The sequence below is a fragment of the Podarcis bocagei genome (genome assembly GCF_964188305.1).
Source record: "Podarcis bocagei genome assembly, chromosome: 16".
Classification (NCBI taxonomy): Eukaryota; Metazoa; Chordata; class Lepidosauria; order Squamata; family Lacertidae; genus Podarcis; species Podarcis bocagei.
In genome coordinates, this window is record NC_138142.1 from 19,105,100 (window position 1) to 19,131,670 (window position 26,571).

At 48.4% G+C, this 26,571-nt stretch overlaps 1 protein-coding gene across 7 annotated transcripts in view; it reads right to left on the reverse strand.

Annotated features, from left to right (window-relative positions):
- The window catches only part of SMTN (smoothelin), a 90,201-nt gene extending 64,451 nt beyond the window's left edge, over positions 1–25,750 (reverse strand). For all 7 annotated transcript variants that reach the window (XM_081174772.1, XM_081174775.1, XM_081174774.1 and 4 more), the window contains exons 1-3: positions 25,632–25,750; positions 23,779–23,974; positions 221–381 (exon numbers count right to left, since the gene is read on the reverse strand). In XM_081174772.1, the coding sequence (XP_081030898.1) occupies positions 221–381; positions 23,779–23,829 (212 nt within the window). In that variant the 5' untranslated portion in view covers positions 23,830–23,974; positions 25,632–25,750. The remainder of the gene's footprint in view (positions 1–220; positions 382–23,778; positions 23,975–25,631) is intronic.
- Positions 25,751–26,571: the final 821 nt, after the last annotated feature.

Below are 26,571 nucleotides of genomic sequence, written 5' to 3' on the forward strand. Positions count from 1 at the left end.
TCCAGGGTTTCAGGAAGGGAGTCTTCCCCAATCCGCATGATACATGCGTAGAGGGCAACACACATCAGCAAAGCCACCTGCAACCCTAGAGATTCCGCAACCCTAGAAATTCCGCAATCCTAGAAATTCCGCAACTGATTCTGCAATTATTTAGAAGTAATGGGGGGAGAGGCTAAGCAAGCAGATTAGAGGGGGAAAGAAAGGGGTTCCCGGGACCCACCTCAGCACGTTCTCCTTGTTCTCCTGCCGTTCTGCACAGCGCTCCGTCCGGAAGCGCTTGGATGCCAGCGCCTCCTCGTCTCGCTCCAGCTCCTGCCGCCGCAGCTCCCGGATGGCGGAGCGGATCTGCCGCCGCTCGGTCAGGTCCAGCGTGGCCTCCAGCTGTGTGGGGAGGGAGGGGTGGCAGCAGCGTAAAAGGCAAATGGTCACTCCAAGATGGATAAAGGGCATCGTAGAGACCGGCTCCACCCACCCCACTCTGGCCCACCTCGGCTCAAAACCCTCGAGATTCCGGGCGACGCCGCACACAATGGAGGCAGTGTCCCGGCTGACACAGGGGACCAGTGTCCCTGCAGCCACCCACTCCCCCGGCACGGAGCCCAATGACTCACACACGCGACTGCCACTAAGCCTCGGACGGTGCCCAGGAGACCTCCACCCAAAGAATGGCATCGCTGGGCACACACACACGGGCCTGGGCAACAGGGAAAATCCCTAGAGGTGGTGGTCTCAAATTGGGAACCACAAACCCCACACAACACTTGCAGAGGTCAAGAGGCAGGGATAAACTCTCCTACCCTCTGGTTCCGAGCACGCAGCGGGCAAGGATTGTCACGGTCACTTTAACAAATAAAAAAAGCCAATTTGTGCGATGCCCTCTGCCGTACATGAGGGCAGATACCATAAGATTCCAACTGAGAAACAACTCTGGGAAATAGACGGCGATTACTTTCATATGTGGTGGACCTGTGGCAAGGTAAAAAGGTTCTGGGAGTTAATCTATAATGAACTTAAGATATTTAAGTATACTTTTCCTAAAAGACCAGAGGCATTTTTGCTAGGTCTGGTGGGAAAAGAAATTAAAATAAAAGATCAGAACTTGTTCATTTATGCCACAGCCGCCGCAAGAACTTTACTGGCCCAAAGATGGAAAACAGAAGATTTACCAACCATCCAGGAGTGGCAGGTAAAGATGATAGATTTTGCGGAACTTGCCAAATTGACAGGAAGGATCCGGGACCAAGAGGACCAGAGATACAATAACAATTGGAATAAATTTATTGAATATATAAAGGAGAACAACAAAAATATTAAGACACTAGCAGGACTGGAATAACACCTCCAATGTAAAACAGTAGAGTTATGACTTACATGTTGAAAACAATAAAAATTTATTTGAAAGAAAAAAAAAGTGAAACAACTCTGCCTCTGTGGAGACGGCAACCTGGAAACAGTGGCTCATGTTCTCCTGTCCTGTCCCCTTTATAAAGATCTGAGGAATGGGATCATTACCCCACTCTTACTTACCATCCCAGGCAGCCCATCTGCGGCCACACTTTCTTTTATCAGATCAAAATGATCAGACAACAGCAAAGGTTGCTAGGTTTATCGAGGGTGCAAGGAGATTAAGGGCCACTATCTGAACAATAATCTTGGTCATTTGATTGCCCTTTTTACCCATTGTCGTCTTTTTAATTGTATATACTGTTTGTTTTATGTTGCTACGGCAGTTGGCTAATGCGAATAAAGATTATCTCTCTATTTTCAAGCAGATTTGTGGCACCAGAGGGCCATCTGCAGTGCATCCTTAAAGCAGTATCGTGCTGGTTTGAACAGCCACAGACGGCTGCCTGCAAAGGCTCCTGGGAAATAAAGTTTGCGAGGGGTACTTTTAGGAGGTCCCTATTCCCTCCCTCACAGAACTACGGTTTCCATGGTTCCCTGGGGATGGATTGTCAAGCCGCTCCAGGAATTGCAGCATTAAAATTACCAATAAAAATTGGACGTTAAGAGCAAGGGCTGCATTTGCACCATACGTTTAAAGTGCTATGGTGCCGCTTTTTTAATTCTTTTTGTTTTTTGCATGAACCTTTTTTTCGCCCAAGAAGCAAGGTAACATACATGGTTCTCTCCCTCCTCATTTAGCCCACGCAACAACCCGGTGAGGTAGATTTAGACTGAGAAGCAGCAACGGGCCCAAGGTCACCCAGTGAACGCCACAAGGCCAAGTGAGGATTTGAACCCGGGCCTTTCCTGGGTCCTAGTACAATGGTACCTTGGTTCTCAAACTTAATCCACTCTGGAAGTCCCTTCCAAAACCAAAGTGTTCCAAAACCAAGGCGCGCTTTTCCATAGAAAGTACAGTGGTACCTCAGGTTAAGTATTTAATTCGTTCTGGAGGTCTGTTCTTAACCTGAAACTGTTCTTAACCTGAAGCACCACTTTAGCTAATGGGGCCTCCTGCTGCTGCCGTGCCGCTGGAGCACAATTTCTGTTCTCATCCTGAAGCAAAGTTCTTAACCTGAAGCACTATTTCTGGGTTAGCGGAGTCTGTAACCTGAAGCGTATGTAACCTGAGGTACCACTGTAATGCAAAACGGATTAATCCATTCCAGACTTTTAAAAACAACCCCTAAAACAGCAGTTTCACATCAATTTTACTATCTAACAAGACCACTGATCAATAAAATGAAAGCAATAATCAATGTACTGCAGTCACACAATCAGTCAATCAGTAGCTGAACTGGGTTCCACACAGTCACAAAAACAAAACAAAAAAGCCGCAAAAACAAAAACGCAAGATAAATAGCAAAAACAGACAGACCTCAGTGTAGCACTCAAAATGGAAGTGTGGCACTCAGAATGGGGCACGTTCGGCTTCCGAAAAAGTTCGCAAACCGGAACTTCCGGTTTTGCAGTGTTTGGGTTCCAAGTTGTTTGACTATCAAGGCGTTTGAGAACCAAGGTACCGCTGTACAACACTCTAACCGCTACACCACCCTGGGCTCTCATTTAAACTGTCATGGCTGCACACCTTTTCCTAGTAGGGAAATCTCTGGACTGCAATTCCCATCATTCCCAGCAAGCATGATCTGTAGCCAGGGATGATGGTAAAGTGCAGTCCGAGAACATCTGGAGGGAGAGACGTCCCCTGATCAAAGCCAAGCCACCACTGCGGGTGTCCCGCTTCCTGCTGAGCGTGTCCACGACCCTCCTTCTCTCAATCTCTCTACCCCCAGCCCAGCCCTGTACAGCAGTCAGGCCCCGTCTCATTTCCTGGATGTGGGGTGGAGTTAGGGGTCATGCTTCCCAGCATTCAGCCTCGCCACAGCTGCATTTCCTGACCCCTTTTGTCTGAGTCAGGAAGGGTGCTGCAGAGGCTGCTCTCCGGAGCGACTGGATTCAGAGACGGAATATGGAGGAAAGGCAGCAATGGGGAACAGCGAAGACATTTCCTGCAGCATCCGCAGAGATCGCCAACACACATACACAGCTCACCTTCACAGCTGACAACAGCACTCTCACTCTTTCTCACACACACACAAGCACACAGATAAGAGGGGACGCAGGTGGCGCTGTGGTCTAAACCACTGAGCCTCTTGGGCTTGCCAATCAGAAGGTCAGCGGTTTGAATCCCCGCATCAGGGTGAGCTCCCATTGCTCTGTCCCAGCTCCTGCCAACCTAGCGGTTTGAAAGCATACCAGTGCAAGTAGATAAATAGGTACCGCTCCAGCGGGAAGGTAAACAGTGTTTCCATGAGCTCTGGTTTCCATCACAGCACCCCACGCTGGCCATACGACCCGGAAAGTTGTCTGTGGACAAACGCCGGCTCCCTCGTCCTAAAAGCAGGATGAACACTGCAACCCCATAGTTGCCTTTGACGGGACTTAACCATCCAGGGGTCCTTTGCAGATAAGAGGAGAGTTGGCACTGCAATCAGAATAGTCTTCCCCAACCTGTTGCCCTCCAGCTGTTTTGGACTACAACTCCCATCAGCCCCAGGCAGCATGTAAGCTAGTTCAGCATTGCGATTCCCATATTGCAGACACAAGAATGGAAGGAGAGCTTGCTCCGTCAGGCCAATGGCCCATCTAGGCCAGCATCCTGTTCTCACAGTGGCCAGCCAGGCGCCTGAATGGAAAACTTGCAAGCGGGACCTGAGCACAAGAGCAATTCTTGACTCCTGTGGTTTCCAGCAACTGGGATTCAGTAGCATCGCTGCTTCTGACCGTGGAAGCAGAGCAGAGCCATCATGGCTAGAAGCCATCGATAGCCCTCTCTCTCCTCCATGAATTTGTCTAGTCTTCCTTGAAAGCCATCCAAAGTTAGTGGTCATCCCTGCTTCTTGTGGCAGGGAGTCCCAGAGGTCAACCATAGTGCAACAATCTGAATTCCAGCTGTTAAGTGTTCTTCACAGACATGGTAAATTATGGTCCACAGATTCAGAAGCATTGCTGCCTCTGACTGTGGAGGCAGAGCATAACCAGCTCGATAGGCCTCTTCTCCATGAATTTATTTAATCCTCTTTTAAAGCCATCTAGGTCCCAATGGCTCCTGCCAACCTAGCAGTTCAAAAGCACTTCAAAAGTGCAGGTAGATAAATAGGTACTGCTCCGGCGGGAAGGTAAACGGTGTTTCCGTGCGCTGCTCTGGTTTGCCAGAAGTGGCTTAGTCATGCTGGCCACATGACCCGGAAGCTGTACACTGGCTCCCTCAGCCAATAAAGGGAGATGAGTCGGCCGCAACCCCAGAGTCGGCCACGACTGGACCTAATGGTCAGGGGTCCCTTTACCTTTAGGTCCCTATGGCAGGGAGTTCCAAAGTTTTAACCATGTGCTTTTGTGAAGTTCTCTCTTTTAATAACAAACTTTATTAAATGAAAGAATGGAAATGGATTATTGAATATTTGATAGATAAATTGCATACAGATAAGAACGCTGGTGGGATTATTGTAATAACCTGCAGTTTCATAAGAATATATATTTAAAGTAGATGGAATAAGTGAGCAGATTAAGTAAAGTTGGATAGGCAGAAGATATTAAAAATGAATTTAAGGAACCGCAGAAAGAGGGGGAAGGAAGTCAAGTTTTGAAATGTTAAAGTGATTGTAAAATTAGTGAAATGTATAAACCTGAAAAGCATAAATTTTAAACAAATTATAAATAAGTTTTTTAAAAGCTTTAAACCACTGCACATAGAAGTGCTCTTTTGTGGGGGGCAGTGGGGGTAGGCAGAAGCCCAAGGCAACAAAGTGTTGTGAGATGTGCGCTGGGGTCTTCCTGTTGGTGCAGAAAGAACTGGGGATTCATCTTGCCCACCTAACCTAGCCAAACAGCTCCTGCTCATGTGGCATGTGGGGCAATCAATGGCGGAAAAATCTGTGCATCACCCACTAGGGCTCTCTCTCTCTCTCTCACCACCCTATTCTCCCTCGCATGGCTGGCCACTGGCACAGCTACAGTCAGACCGGGAAGGACAGTGCCAAGCCAAGCAACAAGGGAGGGACTCCACCGCGGCATTTCCCCTTGGATGCTGAAGGCAAGAGGTCACAAACAGCTGCTGCAGCAGCTGGAAAGAGCCAGGGCACACCAGACCCACTTCAGAACTCTCCGCACAGCCTTGATGCCTCCTTAAAATACCCAAGAGTTGAGCTCCCTGCTCCAAGTCTCTCCAGCCCACTCGCAAAAGAGGGGGGCATACCCTTCATGATTTGCCACCCAATCAGTCCTCTATATACGCGAGCAGGGGGGGGGGACAATCTTTGCCCAATGCATCATTAATTTACAGGATTTGCAGTCACAAGATGTGCTGAGCGAAGGTCACTGGCTTTAAAAGGCTATTAGACCAAATGCATGGAGAAGGAACCATTTAGCCACTATTAGGCAGTAGAACCTGCAGGTCCAGCAGCAGTCTACCTCTGAAGAGAGAGCAGGCCTACAAGAGGATTGAGAGATGGGGCTGGTTGGCGCTACCACGACCCCTGCCAGGTCTACTCTCCCAGCCAGCACAAGTATGTGTGGTTCTTTGCCTCGGCTGCCCTCCTCCTACACTCCAGGGGGGAAAGCCTTCCTAGGAAGGTAGAAAGCTGCCTTTTACACAGCCAGACTGCACTGGCTGGCAGCAGCTCTCCAGTGCTTTATGAAGCAAGGCCGACCTGAAGATCCCCTGCATACCAGGCAGATGCTCTCTACCACTGAGCTACATCCCTTTCCCAAGTGAGAACACTGGAAGGCGCCTTATAGCAAGTCAGACCACTGTCCCATCTAGCTCAGTACTGCCTACACTGACTGGCAGCAGCTCTGCTGGATTTCCGGCAGGGAGGCTCTCCCAGTCCTACCTGGGACCTTTCGCAAGCGCTTGAAGGCTGTGCAACCGTCACCCCTACCCAACAGACAAACGAAACAGGCAGAAACTTCGGACTTGCCTGGCTTCCAGGGGTCCAAGGCAGACAGATGTGAAATGCTTAGAAAGGTTTTGGTTTTGAGGGGTGGGGGGAAGCGATTGCAATTTGGGGGGGGGATTGGAAGGGCAGTCGTCAAATGTGAACACACAAAGAGAGAGAGAGAGAGAGACCCCAAGGCCACGTAAGCAGCCCAGGGAGGGCGGAGGCCAGAGGCAGCCCTCCGGGCCCTGCTGACGGGCCAGCCCTGCTCTGCGGCCAGAGGTTGCTGGGAGCCGCAGAACGGATTCCAAGAGGAGCGCGCAGGGAGAATTCGGCGTCCTGGGCTGCCCTACGCCCTGGGAAGAACAGGACATGCTGCGGCCCCAGCTCACGCTCCCCCGCCGGGCAGGAAATTAACGGTTACGAGCGGCCGGCCTAGAAAAACAGGGCCTCAATTTAAAGCAGGGAGTTAGCTAGGTGGAGAGGCAGCTGGAGGCAAGCAGGACTCTGCAGGGCCAAGACGCCACTGTTTTCCCAGGCCAGGAGTGGAGAGCAACAGGGAGCAGTGCCTTGAGAAGCAAAATCCAGATGTCGGAGCCTTCGATGCTTTCAGACAAGGCAACTTCCTTTCACCCAGATGTGCATTTCTTCATTTTCTCTTGTCTGTCTGTATTGTTACCAGAACTCTTAATAAAGATCAGCCTTGTTTCCACTGCCTGCGCTCATCCGTCTCCGACCGATAAACTTGGGGGACACTTGATTCCATTTAGATGGGGAGTTCAGCCATTAAAAAAAGGTACTGCCTATTTTCTGGTGGCAGTATGAACACCAGCGGCCTACCCCTACAGGCTAATATGGATAGGTGTAACCCAGGCTCAGATTTCTGCAGACACGTACCCTCGCTAGATGGGACGCGGGTGGCGCTGTGGGTTAAACCGCTGAGCCTAGGACTTGCCGATCAGAAGGTCGGCGGTTCGAATCCCCGCAACGGGGTGAGCTCCCGTTCTTCGGTCCCTGCTCCTGCCAACCTAGCTGTTCGAAACCACGTCAAAGCGCAATTAGATAAATAGGTACCACTCCAGCAGGAAGGTAAACAGCGTTTCTGTGCGCTGCTCTGGTTCACCAGAAGTGCCTTAGTTATGCTGGCCACATGACCTGGAAGCTGTATGCCGGCTCCCTCGGCCAATAAAGCGAGATGAGCGCCGCAACCCCAGAGTCAGCCACGACTGGACCTAATGGTCAGGGGGGTCCCTTTACCTTTAACCTCGCTAGACCTTATAATGAAGTTTTTCAAAAATAAAATAGCATTCCACATCTGTATGATGCTCTTCCTCCAAGGAGCATGGGGCGGTCCCCTTTTATCCTCCTAACAGCCCTGGAAGGTAGGCCAAGCCGGAGCAAGCTTAGACAACTCCCGCCAGATATAACCCTCTTCCTACACTCCAGCTAAAACCACCACCTGCCCTCCATTTGCCCTGCAGTGGGACTTGGGGACTCCCCTGCAAAAAATAAATAAATCCTGAGAACTTAGTTTATGAAGGGTGCCGGGAACTAGGGTGCTGTGACAGGGTAAACTAGAGTTTCCAGGATTGTTTTTCATAGGGAAAAAGCCATGTGCTTTAAACATATGGTGTGCACAGAGTCAACATTTTTTTTTTCCATCAACCCTGAAAGGCAAACACCACCTCATACTGGAATAAGAAGTACGTAAAAAGTGAGTGGGGAAAACTTTCCCCCCAGACTTTTACTGCATTCAAGCTCTGAGTTTAATTTCACAACTGCCTTTAAGTTCCCTTTTAAGCATTCACAAATCATTTTTTGCCCTTTGTACCAGTTCTGGGAGAACCTCGTAAAAGAAAAAGAAAGCACAACTGAGTTTCTCTCCCCATACCGCCCTTTTTTCAAAAAGACTCCGTTCTTATGGGACTTTGAAAAGAATTCCCTTATATTTTTTTCAGGTTTTGCAGCTTGCAGTTTTTGAAGGGGGTGGAGGGGGCAGTAAAACACGCACCCCAAAAATGAGGGAGGAGTCCAAAGATGGGCAGTTACAGCTGGACAGTGTGTATTGGTGTGATCCAGGTATAAGACTGTGACCATTTGCCACCACTGCCCTATTGCTAAACAAAGCCAGGCCTCAGTGAGTAGTGAGTGGTGTTTAATTCACCAACTCGAATTAGCCAGGCTGGAATTCCAAAGGGATTCCCACCCACTTCCTTCTCCCACTACAAGCAGGCATTCCTGGACTCGGACTCACAGAGGCTGGAGGTAGCTGAGCATCATGGTAACAAGATTTGCATCCCACACAGGCAGGAGCTCCAGAAGGATAGGGTGCAGGGGGAGGGAGCCAGCCACCCCTCCTTTTGAGAATGGTATGTTCCCAGACTCTGGTACACTGCCCTCACCCTGGAGGTTCCACTTAGCTCTCCTGGACAACAGCAGGAGAGAGAGATTACAGTGGTACCTCGGGTTACATACGCTTCAGGTTACAGACTCAGCTAACCCAGAAATAGTGCTTCAGGTTAAGAACTTTGCTTCAGGATCCCGTTCGCATCTAGAGGTACCACTGTACCTCGGAAGTCTAACAGAATCCATTCCAGAGGTCTGTTCGACTTCCGAAACGTTCGACTTCCAAAGCGCAACTTTCGATTGGCTGCAGGAAGCTCCTGCAGCCAATTGGAAGCCGTGGAAGCCCCCCCGGATGTTCGGCTTCCAAAAGAACATTCGAAAACCAGAACACTCACTTCCGGGTTTCTGACTGACTCCCAAGGCGTTCGGGAGCAGAGGTACGACAGTATAAAATAAATGTTGATAATTACACAAGGTAAAGACACATACATAAGTATAAAAGCCACATGTCTAAAATAGCACAGGAGAGCAATCCAAAAACCATCTTGGCTCTCTTAAAGACTCTAAATATTTCCTCTGCCTCCTTACTCCTCTTTGCCTGAGAACAGGTAGGCAGATAGCAATCAGGGGAAGTTCCTGAAGGGATTCCTCTCCTATATCTATGAACCTCCTTTGTATATCTATGAACCTCCTTTGTATTGTCATTGTTTGCCCAGATGCTCTGCATTGAGGGATGTCTGCTGGCATCCTAATGGTCTTATCAAATGCTGATGTTTTGTGTAAACTGTGTCTGGAACTATGTAAAACGTGCTATAGCACACCTTGGCCTGCCTGAGCCACAGCAACCCCACTTTATGTGCAATGTAATTGCACATGTCCTGCTTCTCCACGCCAAAATGCAAACGCTTAAAAGAAATGTTTCTTCTGAGCTCTGGGTCTCTGGAGGGGAGGGAGCTCTGTTGCAACAGAAAAATAAAGATCTGCCTTGCTTTCACTGCCTCCTGCCTCCACCCATTCATCTCTGACAGATCATGGACTTAGGGGACTCAGTCCCTTGGGGAGTTGGGCAGCAAAAGCCAACCACCCTTATTTTTCTATATCAGTTTCCAACCAGTGTCCTGTGGCACCCTGGGGTGCCTTGAATGTTGGTCAGGGGTGCCGCAGGCCACACTGGCCTCAGTCCCTCTTTCCTTCTTGTTTATCTGCCTCCCAAAGGCTTGCACAGCTGTTTGTTACAGCAGCCCTGTCTACAAGCTCCCCAGGTGAATGGTGCCTCTGCTTCTCAGGCCCCCATGGGGCAGTGTGAGGAGGCACCCCTCTTTGGGGCAGGGGCAGAGGCTCAGAGACCAGGGGCGGCAGCTGTAGCTGCCCAGAGGACTCCCAAGGAGAGGGGAGAGGAGGAAGAGGGAACACTCCCCCAGGGAGGGTGTTTGAAAAAGGGTGAGGGGCTGCCAGCTCTGTAGGCAAGGGGTGACGCAACTGGGCTCCTGAGCCCCACAGGGGTGCCGCAGAAAGAATGCAGTTGGTCCAGGGGGCCGTGGACCCAAAAAGGTTGAAAACCTCTAATTAGAGCAGGGGTCAGCAAACTTTTTCAGCAGGGGCTGGGTCCACTGTCCCTCAGACCTTGTGGGGGACCGGACTATATTTTTTTGGGGGGGTGGGGAATGAATGAATTCCTATGCCCCACAAATAACCCAGAGATGCATTTTAAATAACAGGACACATTCTACTCATGTAAAAACACACTGTGGATTTAGAAGGTGATTGGGCCGGATCCGGCCCCCGGGCCTTAGTTTGCCTACCCATGGATTAGAGAAAACACTGCGCTGAAATTAATGAAACTAACAGGGCCAGTGTGGAGGGGCCCCCCTCCACTTAAGAGCACAGGGCTAGTACTTGAAAGACCAGGGTTCGAATCCCCCACTCAGCCATGAAACCCTCTGAATGACCTTGGGCCAGTCCCTGTCTCTCGGTCTTATATTAAAACAATATTTTTTTTTAATTTTAAAAAATCATTTAACATATTGATGATAAAAACCATTCACCCCCTCCTGGAATAGAAGAAAAAGCCCAAACCCTACAAAAATTATATAATCCACCCCACTAGCAATACGGGGAGGGGGCGGGGAACTGTTTCAGGAACTTAACCCACCCTCATTCCCATCTGCAGGGAGACACCCGCCAGAAGCAAAGGCGGCCTGCCACACCCCACATTTCCTCCTCCCCACCCAAAGGGGGCGGCCGCAACCTGGAGCCCTTGATTCAAGGTGAATGGGAGACAAAAGAGGCATTCAAACCAGCCAACCCGAGGACGGGTGGCACTCAGCCAGCACCTTGCCCTGTGCCAGCCAAGGCAGTGGCAGGCAGGATCCGGGAGGCAGCTTGTGCAGGTGTGCCAGTCAGCCTTCCCTTCGCCAACTAGCTCAGTGAACAGGTGAGCCCCAAGCAAGGTGGGGGAAGGGAGGAGTTCCAAACAGGTAAAGATTCAGAACTCCTTATCTTCCACCCCACCTGGCTGAAAAGGGGCTTAAGCTGATCTCTCCCCACCCCTTGCAGGTTGGCCTTGTTACCTGGCTAGGTAGGGAGGAGAGAGAAGGGCTGTGGTTCAGTGCCAGAGCATCTGCTTTGCATAATAATAATAATAATAATAATAATAATAATAATACTGTAGACAGTCCCAGTTTTGATCCCCAGCATGTCCAGGTAGGGCCCTTGCTTGAGGTCCTGTATAGATGCTGCCAGTCCGTGTTGACAGTGCTGAGCTAGATGGACCAATGGTCTGAACCAGTAAAGGGGCACAGCTTTGTAGTGTAGAGCATCTATTTGCCTTACATGCATGGGTTAAATCCCTGGCAGCTCCAAGGAGGGCTGCAAATGTCCTTCACCTGCAACCATGGAGAGCTGCTGCCAGTCAGTGCAGACAACACTGAGCTAGATGGGCCAACAGATAGCAGAGTATCCGCTTTGCATATAGAAGGATCCCTGGTTCCATTCTCAACAGCATGTCTAGGTAGGGCTAGGAATGTCCCCTGCCTGACACCCTGGAGAGCTGCTGCTGCTGCCTCTGCCGGTCAGAGTCAGCGATGCTGTGCCAGATGTACCAATCATCCCGAATCTGCCGCGGACTGCAGATGCGCACCAGCCCTTTTCCTTTTTCCACCCACCCTTTGCTGGAGCACACACAATCCCCTCCATGCCCAGCCCTCAGGAATGCATTGGCAGGGGGGAAAAGTTATAGGGGGAATCTTGCTGGTATTTGGAGGGGGGCATGGATGGAGGCGGCAGTGGGGCAGAGGAATGCAAGCACAGGATGGGTAAAGACGGGGCAGAGAGGTGGGGAGGGGAGGAAACCTGGCTGAAGGGCAGGAGAGGAGAGAGAAGGGAGAGAAAGGGAAAAATAGAAAAGAGCATAGTTTTCTCCTTATATGGGCTAATCCCCTCTTAGCCCGAGTGAAGAAATAAGACAAGCCTCCAGTCTCCAAAAGTTCAGAGAGCAGGATCAAAATAACAAGGGAGAGACCTCCAAGCCCCCCACCACCAAAAAGACAGGGGTCCCAGTGGGGCAGGGGAATTCTAACCCTCCGGAATTTCATCATCGGGCTGGATAGCATAAAATAAAATAAACCCACATGGATCAATAACAATGTTGTTTGGCTGTTATTTTACAACAAATAAATCATTTCCACTGCAAAACTGCAACATCCTTGATTTCACGTTGTCCACTACTGCAACAGTTGCACTGTGAATCTGCTTAAACCTTTGTTGCCTGCATATTTTGAAAACCTGTGAATAAAAATATTTGCTGAAAAGTAATTTCTGACGGTGCACTTTTAACCAGGTCTTTTTTAGTACCAGGTAGACACCACCTTGAGCTCACTGGCGGAAAGGCCAGATCTAAATGTAGTAAACAATGTTATCTGTGGGTTAAAGGAGGGCAGCTCTTGAACTCACCTCCCAGGTCACCCCAAGGGAACTGCGACTGAGAACAGGTAGGGCTAATTGTCAAATATTGTAAAAATATTCCACGAAGCTGCTTTGAAGGAACTGGCTTACAGCTTTAAAAATTGGCTTTTTGCTTTTTTAATAGACACAGCTATGTGTTATTTCAGTTTAATTTTCCTCTTCTTCTTTCTTATTAATTTTGCAACTGCAAGCAGATCTGGGCTTTTGAGCCAAGAGGGAAAGCGTTCTCATTTATATCTTCTCTAACATTGTTTAAAAAGGTAGATTAAATTAATATACTGTCTTGCTTTTTAAACTTTGCACAAAATTGTTGGCACATTATAAATTGAGTCATAATAATCCTTAGATTAACAGCTACATTTTTAAAAGGCAATTTCATTGTTTCCACACTAAAGAGTTGTAACTATTTACTTTCGGAGCTAACATAAGTATCAGATTGGTTGATGATTAAAGTTTTTTGTTGAGCTGAGGTAATGCTTTAAAACTACCCGACCAAATCTTTGACCCGCAGAACACGGAAGACCTACGAGAAGGTTATAGAAAGCCTGTTTTCAGAGCACAGAGAGAGACTAAGAGCACCATTTTTCCTCACAACAACCCTGAGAGGTAGGCTAGGGTGGGAAAAAGAAATACTGAATTGCTGCCCAGCACATACCTTACAGGCCACAGAACCAAGCAAGGATTGGAGCAGAGATTTCCCCATAGGCAAACCCAACACACTAAACCAGAATTAAAGGCTGCTGGAGATTTAGAGGGAAACAAGTCCGAGGAACTACAAGACAATTTTTGGCAAAACCTCCATGCCGTTCCAGGCAACAATTGGTTCTTGAACCTTTCTTTGCTGAAAACGATAGCTAACCCATATGACAGTCAAGTACTGTAGAGACAGAAGCTGAACAACAGAGCTCCTTGGAATGTACACTTCTTAATGAGGACTAGAACCACAGTTTTCCATCTTTAAACCAAAAACTGAATCAAATATCACATTCCATTATACTATTTCGGCAACAGAGTCTGGGTTCAAGGCTGGCCTGGAACAGAAGGGAAGATCTGTAGAAGCTGGTCTGGTTGCTATGCATCTGGGCACCTCTTAAGGTGCCTGGATAGCTCATTTAGTTAGAGTGTGGTGCTGATAACGCCAAGGTTGCAGGTTCGATCCCCATATGGGACAGCTGCATATTCCTGCCTTGCAGGGGGTTGGACTAGAATTCAGGCAAACTCGGCCCTCCAGATATTTTTGGCCTACAGCTCCCATGATCCCTAGCTAACAGGAACAATGATCAGGGATGATGGGAATCGTAGTCCCAAAACATCTGGAGGGCCGAGTTTGCCTATGCCTGGACTAGAGGATCCTCAGGGTATCTCTTCCAACTTTATGATTATATGATATCATAAAGGGGGGGAAAATTGCACGGTAGTTCCCGAGTCTGAAGGAGCAAATCTTAAGTCTACGCTTTACAACAAATTGATTTTGAATCAATCACTGGTTTCAAAGCCACAGTTTTTTTGTTTTGTCTTTTGAAATACCCAAAAGACAACCAGCTACGAGGCTGCTAATCAAGACATAAGAGCAACCAGGTAGGGTTAGCACATGCAGGCATGTGATTCCGCAATTCTGCTTCCTGTGTGCTCATCCAAACAGAACGAGAGCCTCTGGAGCAGGCTTCAAGAGATGGGAAGGACTGGAGAAAAACCAGAAAAATTGGAGGCGGGGTTTTTTTTCCAATTTTCTGGGGGCTTTTCCAGGCCTTCCCATCTCTAAGCTTTACATTTTCAAAAATAGGCCCTGTCAGGGAGAGGGAGGGTGGGATATGTAAAGTGCAGTCAAAACCAAAAATTCACGATTGCTAGATAGGTGCAGGGTAAGAGCCGATACTCACAGAGTTTTCCTGTAAGTTTGCTAGGGAGAACTCTTGTGAGAAACACTCTCACTGTGTCCTCACAGAGAGAGGACATAGCTATATTGTGTTTTTCAGTTTATTTGTTGTTGCGACCATCGTGGCCATTTCAACCATCACTACAAAGAAATATGCCTTCTCTTCATATGATACAGAATGCACCTAGATACACCATTAAAAGACAGTGCATAGCTATACAGCAGTACCTCGGAAGTCCGTTCAACTTCCAAAATGTTCGGAAACCAAGGAGTGGCTTCCAATTGGCTGCAAGAAGTTCCTGCAGCCAATCGGAAGCCGCGTCGGACGTTCAGGTTCCAAAGAACATTCGCAAGCCAGAACACTCGCTTTGCGGCGTTCGGGAGCCAAAACATTCGACTCGCAAGGCGTTCGGGATCCAAGGTACGACTATATAGATATATATATATATATTCTGGATTGCTGATGAAATGAAGAGAACAAAGATCAATAAATTAAAATTAAAATCTAAGCTTCTTTTTAAGCTGCAAAGGGATACCACTCCTCACAAATGTGAGGAAGGATTATATCTAATAAATATATCCTAGCATCTATTCACATCCCTATAGGGAGTCTCCTCCACATAGCAGCCTGCTGGCACCACAGCCCATCATCTCATTCTGCAAATGATATTGTGTGCCTGCCGCAAAGGGCACAGAGGAGCAGGTGGCTAGCACCGGGTCCCAGACACACCTCTCTGCCTGACTTCCTGAAAAAGCAGCCGCCCCAGTGCACCTGTTCTCATTCTCCAACCAAGCACACACAACCTCAGAGCTGTCAGCTTAGGGAAACATCCCTGCTGGGTCATGTCCAGGATATATCTCCTCCAGGACGTTCCCACACCTACCTGGAAACACAAAGGCCTAAACCAGGGATCTTCTATGTGCAAGCCAGATGCTATACGACTTAGGCCCAGTTTAAATCTATCTCCTTGAGTTAATCCATTTATTTACAGATTCATAATACAGCAAGGTGGACTCCGACGTACTGATAAAATCGGCAAAACATAGAGCGATCGGTAAAGCCATAAACAACCATCATCAACAAACCAAAGACCGATTCGATTAAGAGAAAAGATCACGTTGCAAAGTCTGGACTAAACAACAAGAACCAAGTTTTCAAAAGTCATGTGATGGTTCCCGCTGAACCTCTAGTGGCAGGGAGTTCCACAGGGCAAGGCCTGCCACAGGCTCAGTCCCCAGCGAAGGGCAGCCAAACCTCAGGGGCCACATGGGGGAGCAGTGAAAGTGTCCCATCAGAGGATCTCGGCGACAGAGGTGGAGCATAAGGAATCAGGTCTCTAAGGGACTTTGGGCTCAAGTTATTTAGGGCTTTGTGAATTAGGTACCTTGAACGTGGCCCAGCAGCAAATCAGCAACTAGGGACACTCTCTCAGCCACAGAGGAACAGGCTGCCAGGAATAGGATCCTGTGATGCCTAGGCCTGAATGTGGGGACCTTGTTTGAAAGGCTGGTACTGTTTCACAGATCTACCTCCTTTACCCTCAAAAGAAATTAGGATTCTAGTCCTTATGGTTCTAAAAAGAAAGAGCTGGACTGAGTGGGATGCTGCGTATTGTTTTCATTTCTGTGCCACTTTATATTTTAAAGAACAGATCTCAAAGCGGCTGACGACACATTGAAACATCAAATATACCGTATTTTTTGCTCTATAAGACTCACTTTTTCCCTCCTAAAAAGTAAGGGGAAATGTGTGTGTGTCTTATGGAACGAATGCAGGCTGCGCAGCTATCCCAGAAGCCAGAACAGCAAGAGGGATCGCTGCTTTCACTGCACAGCGATCCCTCTTGCTGTTCTGGCTTCTGAGATTCAGAATATTTTTTTTCTTGTTTTCCTCCTCCAAAAACTAGGTGCGTCTTGTGGTCTGGTGCGTCTCATAGAGTGAAAAATACGGTAGCAATCCAGAATAAAACAAAGGGAAATATTTCAGATCCTTCTCGAAGTGACATTCTGCTGGACCCATGCTGGTCGCAAAATGCGCCTGGCACCTGGCTAATTTCGAACTCTGACTCCAGCCTCTTAGGAAAAAACAGGTCTTGATCTTGCCTCTGATTGTCAGTCCTCATCGCCTCACCTGAAAGAAGATATAGTAAAGCTGAAAAACGTTCAGAAAAGGGCAACCAAAATGATCAAAGAGGCAGAGCGACTCCCACATGATTGCAGCGTTTTGGACCTTTTTAGTTTGGAAAAAAAAAGGCAAATAAGAGGAGAAGTTTATACACAATTATGCACGGCGTGCAGAGTGGATATAGAAAAGGTTTTCTCCTGCCCTTGTTAATGCTAGAACTGGTAGAGACATCCAGTGAAGCTGGATATTCTGGATAGATAAAAGATAGTCCTCCACACAGCACAGAGACTGTGGAACTCCCTCCCACAGGAGACATTCATGGCCACCAACTTGAATGGCTTTAAAAGGGGTTTTGACAGTCAGTTTTGCCATCTTGGCATAGTCCATCAGCTTGGTTTGCCATTCTTCTCTGGGTAGGGACTTTATCTTTTTTTCCATCTCTGGGCTAGTAGCATCCGGGCGGCTGTTGCTCCGTACATGAAAAACTGACTGGAAAACTCAGAACCCAAAAGGACAAAAACTTTATAAAAGAATGGGGAAAATGTATAAGTTACTTAGGAGACCACTGTAAGCAGATGGAAACAAAAGCAGGATTTTGATTTTACTTGCAGTGTAAAAATTACCATGGTTTGATACAAAAATTGGAGTATGAATGAATATGCAGTAGTAGATGTTTAAAACGAGACCCCATGGAGAGGATTGGGGGGGGGGGAGTCCTGAGATTCGGATAATCTATTTATATAGATTTTAAAAAAAAAAAAATCTGTTTATTTGAACTTTGCATTTGTAAAACCAATAAAAATGATTTCAAAAAAACAAAAGAGGTTTTGACAAATCCATGAAGGCTATCAAGCCACAATGGCTATGCTGTCTCCATAGCTGGAAGCAGTAATGCTTTCGAAGACCTGTTTTGCTGGAAACAGCAGGAGTTTGGGCTCAGATATTGCTTGTTGGTTTCCCACAGGTATCTTGGTGGGTCACTGTGAGCAGAAAATCCTGGACCAAAAGGGCCATTTGGATTGATGCAGCAGGTTTGTCTTATATATGGCTGACTCTTGAGTAAACTTGTGCAGAAGGAAGGCTTGCAAAGCTAGGGACGTGGCCTGAGAATCACATATCTTCTGGTCCATGGACAGAGCAATTTTCTTTGAATCAGCACCTGGGCATTTTCTTTGCACCATCCCAGAAGGTAGCACGTTTGCCGATGGGAGAAGACAGCTGAGAATTAGCACAGGTCCTGATCACAGTGTGTTCCCAGCTTGAGGCAAACTAATCTTGTTGTGGCAGGAATGGGGGGGGGGGCAAGGGGGAGTTGCTGGTTAACCGAAACCTGGCATTATATGCACGGTCACCAAGTTTTTAAGGGGCCTCTAGGCAAAAGCTTCTTTGGCACTCGGGCTGATGGATAAATCAAGCTAGCAGGTTGTATTTTTAAGCATCTCACAGAACAGGCTTTTTTTGCCCGTGAAGCCGGTATTTGCCACGACGTAGCAGCAAAACGGACAAACAGAACGACGCTTGTGCAAACAAATAGAAGAACGGGAGATAGCAGAAAACACAAGGACACGGTGTGCCGGTCACCTGCCTCTGGCAAACCGGCGACCAGAGCAAAAACAGCCCCAGGTGCTCAGAGCAGGCGATGGGACGAAGCGTACCTCAAGGCAGGAAAAGGATTGCGTGAACTTTGAGACGGCACGATTTGGCAACTCAAGTGTCCCCAAGTTGACATTTAGAGCATTGGACTAGGCCCTGGGAGAACAGGGTTCGAATCCCCACTCAGGACGTTCATTGAGTTTCCTTGGGCCAGCCACCATCTCTGAGAATAACCTACATAGCAGGGTTGTTGTGACGATAAAATGGAGAGGTGGAGAATCACGTTCACCACCTTGAGCTCCTTGTTTGAAAGGTGGGATTTAAACATAGTAATAGCAGTAGTAGCAGCAGCAACAGTAGATAATAATAATACAATGATCCTATAAGGTAGGCTGCTGTTATTCTTCCCATATTCTTCCCTGAGACCTCCAGGTATAGGGTGGTACAGTGGTACCTTGGTTCTCGAACTCAATCCATTCTGGGAGTCCATTTGACTCCCGAAACCATACAAAAACCAAGGTGCGGCTTCCAATTGGCTGCAGGAGCTTCCTGCACTCAAGTGGAAGTTGAGTCGGACGTTTGGCTTCTGAAAAACGTTCACAAACCGGAACACTTACTCTGGGTTTGCGGCATTCAGGAGCCGATTTGTTCAGGAGCCAAGCCATTCAAGAACCAAGGTATCGCTGTATATAAGTTCAATAAAGAATAATAACATTACAGATTGGATAGAGCTGCGAGGACAAAGGGCTACTATCTCCAGCACAGATGACGTGAGATTTGAAGCTGGGGTTCACAGCTCACGCTCAGCCCTGACACTACTTGCACTACGTTTTGAGGTGGTACAAGACGGAGCCATAGAACGCAGCTAGTGACAAGTTTGTAGGGGCTGCGAAGGAAGAGTCTATTGCAGAGAACATCAACATGCAACTGCTTGGGGAGGTAGCCTCCAACCATACCATTAAACCCAGAATAACTGCTCTTCAGTCACATTACATTGAGGAAACAACTCAGTCGGTTAGAGCGTGGTGCTGATAATGCCAAGGTCACAAGTTTGATCCCCATATGGAACAGCTGCATATTCCTGCATTGCAGGGGTTGGACTAGATGACCCACAGGGTCCCTTCCAACTCTATGATTCTAGGATTCATTCAAAGCAGTTTAGAAATAGGAATGGCTTCCCCCAAAGAATCCTGGGAGCTGTAGTTTGTTAAGGGTGCTGAGTGGTCAGGAAACACTCCTTCATTCCCCCTCACAGAACTACAATTCCCAGAGTTCCCTGGGAAGAGGGACTGACAGTTAAACCACTCTATGGATTGAAGCTGGACGACCTTCTGCATGCAAAGCAAGTGCTCCACTGAGCTCAAGCATCCAGCTCAGTGTTGTTTACACTGACTGGAAGCAGCTCTCCAGGGTGTCAGGCAGGGGGGTCTTTTCCCAGCCCTACCTCAAGATCAGGGGTCAGCAACCTTTTTCAGCTGTGGGCTGGTCCACCATCCCTCAGACTTAGTGGGGGGCTGGACTATATTTTTTTGGGGGGGGATGAACAAATCCCTATGGCCCACAAATAACCCAGAGATGCATTTTAAATAAAATCACACATTCTACTCATGTAAAAACACGCTGATTCCCGGACCTTCCACGGGCCGGATTTAGAAGGTGATTGGGCTGCATCCGGCCCCTGGGCCTTAGATTATAATAATAATAATAATTTATTATTTATACCCCGCCCATCTGGCTGGGCTTCCCCAGCCACTCTGGGCGGCTTCCAAAAGAATATTAAAATACTATAATACATCAAACATTAAAAGCTTCCCGAAACAGGGCTGCCTTCAGATGTCTTCTAAAAGCCTGGTAGTTGTTGTTCTCTTTGACATCTGGTGGGAGGGTGTTCCACAGGGAAGGCGCCACTACCGAGAAGGCCCTCTCTGCCTGGTTCCCTGTAACTTGGCTTCTCGCAGTGAGGGAACTGCCAGAAGGCCCTTGGTGCTGGACCTCAGTGTCCGAGTAGAACGATGGGGGTGGAGACGCTCCTTCAGGTTGCCTACCCCTGCTCAAGATGCTATGGATTGAACCTTGGAGCTTCTGCATTCCACAAGGCAGATACTCTCCCACTAAGCTGCAGCATCTCCCAGGTCACTCAAACAAGGGACTTCCTCTCGCACTGTTTCTCAAGCTTGGGTTCCCAAGTCGTCGTTGGGACTACACCTCCCATCATCCCAACTAGCAGCGGCAGTGCTTAGGGATGATGGGAGTTGTAATCCAGCAACAGCTGAGAAACACAGCTAGGCCAGTTCTTTTAGAACTAGCGCAGTAGCAAACAGCCCCTGCATCTCCCAGCCCACCCAACACCTCTCCAGGTGTGATGCTCAGCCCTGAACAATCTCCAGACATCTCTTATCCAAAGGGGATGGGTGGGGAGATGGAGAGGTCCAACAGGGAGAAGTTTCTCCAGGAGAGAGAAAGAGAGAGAGAGGTTTCAACCTCCTTCTCCAGCTCTGAATGATGTATATCCCCTCCTGGGCAGGGCAGGGCACTGGAAACGGAATTTGGCACAGTGAAAGAGAGAGAGAGAGAGAGAGAGAGAGAGAGAGAGAGAGAGAGAGAGAGAGAGACGATCTGGAAGGCACACAAAGAGCCCTTGTAAAGCTCATCGGCTCATTTCAAGGCCAACAGCTCCAGGGACCAGGTGAGCCAAAATGGGCTCAGGGACAGCTCATTTTCAAAGGGCGCCAGGCACCCGCTTGGTTTGGCAGGCAAAGGACACCTACAGAAGATGCAAAACTGGCAAACTTTTACGAGAGGAAAGAACATCACGTGCCGGCCATAAAACCAACGGATTCCTGTTGCCTAAGAAGGTTCCACTTCCGCAGCCGGGAAGAGCCCTCCTGGATCAGGCCAGAGGCCAGATCATCCTGTTCTCACAGTGGCCCTTGCCAGATGCTCAAAGGTAAAGGGGCCCCTGACCATTAGGTCCAGTCGCGGACGACTCTGGGGTTGCAGTGCTCATCTCACTTTACTGGCCAAGGGAGCCGGTGTACGGCTTCTGGGTCACGTGGACAGCATGACTAAGCCGCTTCTGGTGAACCAGAGCAGCGCATGGAAACACCGTTTACCTTCCCAGGTACCTATTGATCTACTTGCACTTTGACGTGCTTTCGAACTGGTAAGTTAGCAGGAGCAGGGACCGAGCAACGGGAGCTCACCCCGTCGCAGGGATTCAAACCGCCGACCTTCTGATCGGCAAGTCCTAGCCTCTGTGGTTTAACCCACAGTGCCACCCAACCAGATGCTTATGAGATGCCTAAAAGCAGGATCTGAGTACCGCAGCAGCAGCAGCAGTCTCCTCACTTGGGATTCCCAGCAACTGGCATTCAGAGTCATCCTGCCTTTGGAAGCAGAACACAGCCATCATGGAGGCGGAACATAGCCTGGCAATGTTGTCAGACTACAACTCCCATCAGCCCCAGCCAAGAACAGCCATATGAAGCAGGGGCTGATGGGAACCACAGCCCAGCGATACAGCAAGCCACACACACACACACACACACCAGATGCATGTCCTCCTTATACCCCCTTTTTAATTATTTTTTTTAAGTTGTATATAGAGGGCACCAGGCTGGTGCTGGGCTTACAAGAGTCCATGTTGCATTTCAAGTCTATTATTGGCAAGCGGAGTTCGTCTGCAAGGAGCCTGCGCCTTGCCTTTCCTTCCTAGCCCTCACCCGGTGGCTTACAAATTCTAAACAGAGGTCAGGATTGGGCCCTTCCTTTGTGCACATTCGGAAGCATGGTGCACTCAATAAGCTCCCTTGGCAGGTGCAGAATTCTGCCCCTATGACATCAGCTGGGACTGATGGGAATTGCAGTCCAAAACATCTAGAGGACACCAGGTTGAGGCAGGCGGCCGTTGAGTTGCTTCTGGTCAGTGTAGGCAGTACTGGGTTAGATGGGATTGATGGACTGACTCAGCATACGATGGCCTCAAATTTTCACATGAGCTCATATACATGGGCCGCTACAAGCTCTGCAGAGAAGCCGGGCTCCTCCCTCCATCAGTTGTCACCTGGCAGCAATAGCCATTCCATCAGGATAAAGTAAGGAAAAAAGAGAAGGGATGCAGAGCCACTCCATTGATGCAACAGGGAAATCAGCACCTTTTTATGGCATCTCACCTTGAGCTTTTTCACTTCAGGTGGTCATGAGAACTTGTACCAGACTCTGCTTACTATTTCCTCTGCCCTCCCAGTCCATTTTCCTTTTGTGCTGTGTACTTTCAAGATTCTATGCCTGAAAGCAAGGTAAACCATCCTGCAAGGCTTCATTAAAGATTTTTAAAAGTAATAATATTGTAGTAATAATATTAATCAAGATTTATTGTATTCAGAAAAGATCCGCTAAACTATTGCCCATTCATTTTACTGGATCTACTACTCTGAGTATTACTTAGACTGGGGGCAATCCAGTCAGATGGGCGACATATAAATAATAAAATTATTATTAGTAGTAGTAGTACTATTTTTCTCCCATTTCACGGTGGAAGAACATGTTATGGCCAACATTAGACAAGTCTAAGAACATAGATCCATCTAGCTCACTATTGTCTACACTAACTGGCAGCAGCTGGAACCTTTTGAATGCAAAGCAGATGCTCTCTCACTGAGCCAGAGACCTTCACTATACCTCATCAGACCACTGAGTCCATCTAGTTCAGTATTGTCTGCACTGACTGGCAGCACCTGTCCAGGGTTTCAGCCACAGGACGTTCCAAGCCCTACCTGGAGGGTTGGACCTGCAACTTTCTGCCTGCAAAGCAGTTGTTTCCAAACACTCTAGCCTGCGCATGGACAGAGGACTACCTGGGGGTCCCAAAATACACCACCTTGACTTCCATGGTGAAAGACAAATGCGCGCACACACTAAAAAAGTCTGTCGTTCTTGCATCAAAGATCTGCAAACCTTCCAGGCTCTGAGAAGCAAGAAGGGTGCTGGGTAGAGAAGGCACTCTTTAAAGCTCCCTGGCTTCACTCCTGACCCTAAGAGCACATGAAGAACAGTGCTGGATGAAGCCAATATCCCATCTAGTCCAGCATCCTGTTCTCACAGTGGCCAACCAGTTGCCTGTGGGAAACCCGCTAGCCGGACTTGAGCGCATTTTGCCTTATCTTTAAACTAAAAAGTCCCAAACATTGAAACCTTTCCCCTTAGGGGAGTCACTCCACTCCCTTGATAATTTCAGCTGCCCCTTTCCAAGTTTTCAATACCCATTCTGAGATGAGGTGGCCAGAACGTACACGGTGCTCCTAATGGATTTGCACCATAGATTCGTACAGCTGTGTTATATCGGCAGTTTCATTCCCTCCTAACAATCCCTAGTGTGGAATTGGTGATCTGAACCCACAAGCAGCCAGCCATAGATAGCCAAAACTTTCTTATATCCTCTGCAGCAATCTGCGAACACCTTCCAGAGGGCAGGCATCCCGGGAGAAACTCACCAATTTCCGGAGCGCCCCCTCGTCCATGCTTAAGAGCTTCTCCTCCGACATGTCCCCCAGTCAACGTCCAGCTTCCCACCTTCTGCCCACCACCAAAAAAAAGACCCTCACAGTGGTCTCAAGGCACCGCTTCCGTATGCAAGCTCTGGGAGCGTGGCCCGCTCAACATCCGAACAGCCGGCTCAGAGGAGGAATTCTGGAAGAGAACAAACCACAGCTGCGTTAGGCGTGGGGGGGGGGAGAGGAGGGAAAGAGATAATAATTGGGAGGTCTTTCCCCCGGAGTCATTAAACAGGGTGTTGAAAGGCAAATGGAGTCAGGGCAGCCAGATTCACTGGCTGCTAATCCCCAAACTGGGAAAGGAGACCGTCTGAACGCCAGCCCTGGCTGAGAAGATCGTAGATCTCTCTTTCTCTCATACATACACACCGGCCAACTGGCTTCCAGGAAACTCTGATGAGTCCCTCAAGACGCACAACCCCAGACCTAGAGAGAGAGAGAGACCTCTCCCCGTCTCTCAACTCCGTTTTCCAAGAGTTTGGCCAGGCAAGGAGCCTCAAGCAGAGCGCCAGAGTTTCTCAACTCATCAGGGAGAAAAGCTTTCCACCCAGCTCAGACGCATACCGATTCCAAAGCCTGCCAAAAAGGAAGCGGGCCAGCTAGCATCTTGCCCACCCAGATACCCAACATATATTTTTTTTTTGGGGGGGGGGAGAAGGGCTGACTCAGGAAAATAAGCCTCGCGGAAGTCGGCACAGCTGACTACTCACAAGAAATTGCTTCATTTTAATTGGGAGTGACAAAGAGCCAGGCAGCATACTTACCGGGCTGGTGTCATCACTGACACACACAGAGAGATATTATATATATCCAGACCCACGAGGTAACACAGGGCTGATAAGAAATGAATGGAAACTGATTTGGAGCAGGAGAAAGAGGCTTCAGGTGCCTACTCGCACATCAGACTCCCTTTGATACCCGCAGGTTTGTTGAGAGGATCGAGCAGGCTGACCCAGACATAGATTAGCCTGAGCTTTGGGGGGGGGGGGTCAAAAGGCCCCCCCAAAAAAATATACAGTGTATATTGATTTAAGTCGTTATTTTAAAAAGTATCCATGGGAAGGATGGGGGTATAGCCCACAGCAGTTTAACGTGCAGTTATGCAAGGTCTTTCATCCAGAGTGGAACAAGAAACTCAATAGTTTCGAGGTTCAATAGATCTAGAAATAGAAGGTCCACATTGTTATGGCACAATGACTATTAAAATAGTGAAAAAGCAAGGGAACGCTAAATTTTAAATCTTTCCGCAGCTCCCAGGTAAGTGCCAACTGATGTCCACACACACACTCCAGCAACGACAGTACCTGGTACTTCAGGGGCCCAAAACCAGGTGTCAGGAAAGGGCAGCAACACACGAAGTGAACAGCAAGTATAGGAGGGAGGTGTGGGGTGAGAAATCCCATTTAATCCAGATTAAGGAATTTCATTGCACACGCACATCTCTTTAGTAGCGCTTAAATGTGTAGCCTTTCCTGAAACCGATGTCCAAACCCATTTTCAGGATTACAGACGACAAACCAGACGCGCTGTCCAGATTTGGGACACACATCCTCTTCAATCCGGATCTACTAGCCTCACACATCCTCTGCAATCCGGATCTAGTCCACTGCGGTTCCCGAATCCAGTTAACCCGTTGACTTCTCTTCCTCTCAATAAAGACCCGCTTTAGGTTGGCAACACACCCTTCCCAGTCCGGATTAGCCATTCACCTCCCCCCTCCGCTCACATTAATTCGGATTAACTATTTACTCCCTCCCTCCCGCCTCACACACAATCAAGAACAAGGCACGCACCTCGGCAGAACCGGCAGAGCCATGCAGGAGCCAAGCCCTGCCCCTATGCACTTTTCAAATCCCGATACAGATCCGTTCCCTCCGGCTCTCGAAGCACTTCTGAGCCAGCAACCCGCGCCGCGCCGCCAAATCCCAGCCTCCTCCTTCAAGACCCCGCCCCGATTTTCTCGAAGGGACCAATCGCAGGGCGGATCTGGCTCCGAACGCTCGCGTAACAGCTCTCCGCCTTGCGCTGTTGGTTCAATTCAATTGGGTGACCACGCCCCCTATGCCTGTAAGCCCGCCTTCCCCGCTTGGCATGCTGGGAGTTGTAGTTCAAGGGGGCACCCCAGGATTGAGGACAAGACTGGCTTGAACGACGTTTTTTAAGAGAAATTGAAATTTCTCGCGGAATTGCCTTGTTTATTTGGTTTTTGCATATAGTTCCCCTCCAAATGATCATAATGTTATACTGATGGGAATGTCATTTACAGTAAGTGGAGGTTCTGTATATGTTATTTTCTAACACTCTTCTATCGGTTGTTAATTTTGTTGGAAGAGCGATAATCAAGCATCAAATCAAGTAAGTATTCCCCTTCATGACTAGGACCCATGGAGGGGATGGTGGGAAGTCTGGAGATTCAGAGAAATCTCTAAACATGAACATGTATTTGCTATTGTTATAACTTTACGCTTGTAAAATAAAATAAAAATTATTTCAAAAACAAACAAACTATGAAACCCCAAATTAGGGATCCCCTCCAAACCTGTGCCAAAGTTTTGAAGTTGTTTTGCCGCAAAACACCCCCACGTTTTGTAGCTCCCCACAAACCGAGAAATTGATACATCAAACACGGGGTTCCCATATGTTGGGGTTCACAGTTAATGAGCCCCCCCAAAAAAGTAGTGTGCTCAGGACTCTTTTCCACACACTCTGTGTGTTCTTTAAACTCTCAGCCCA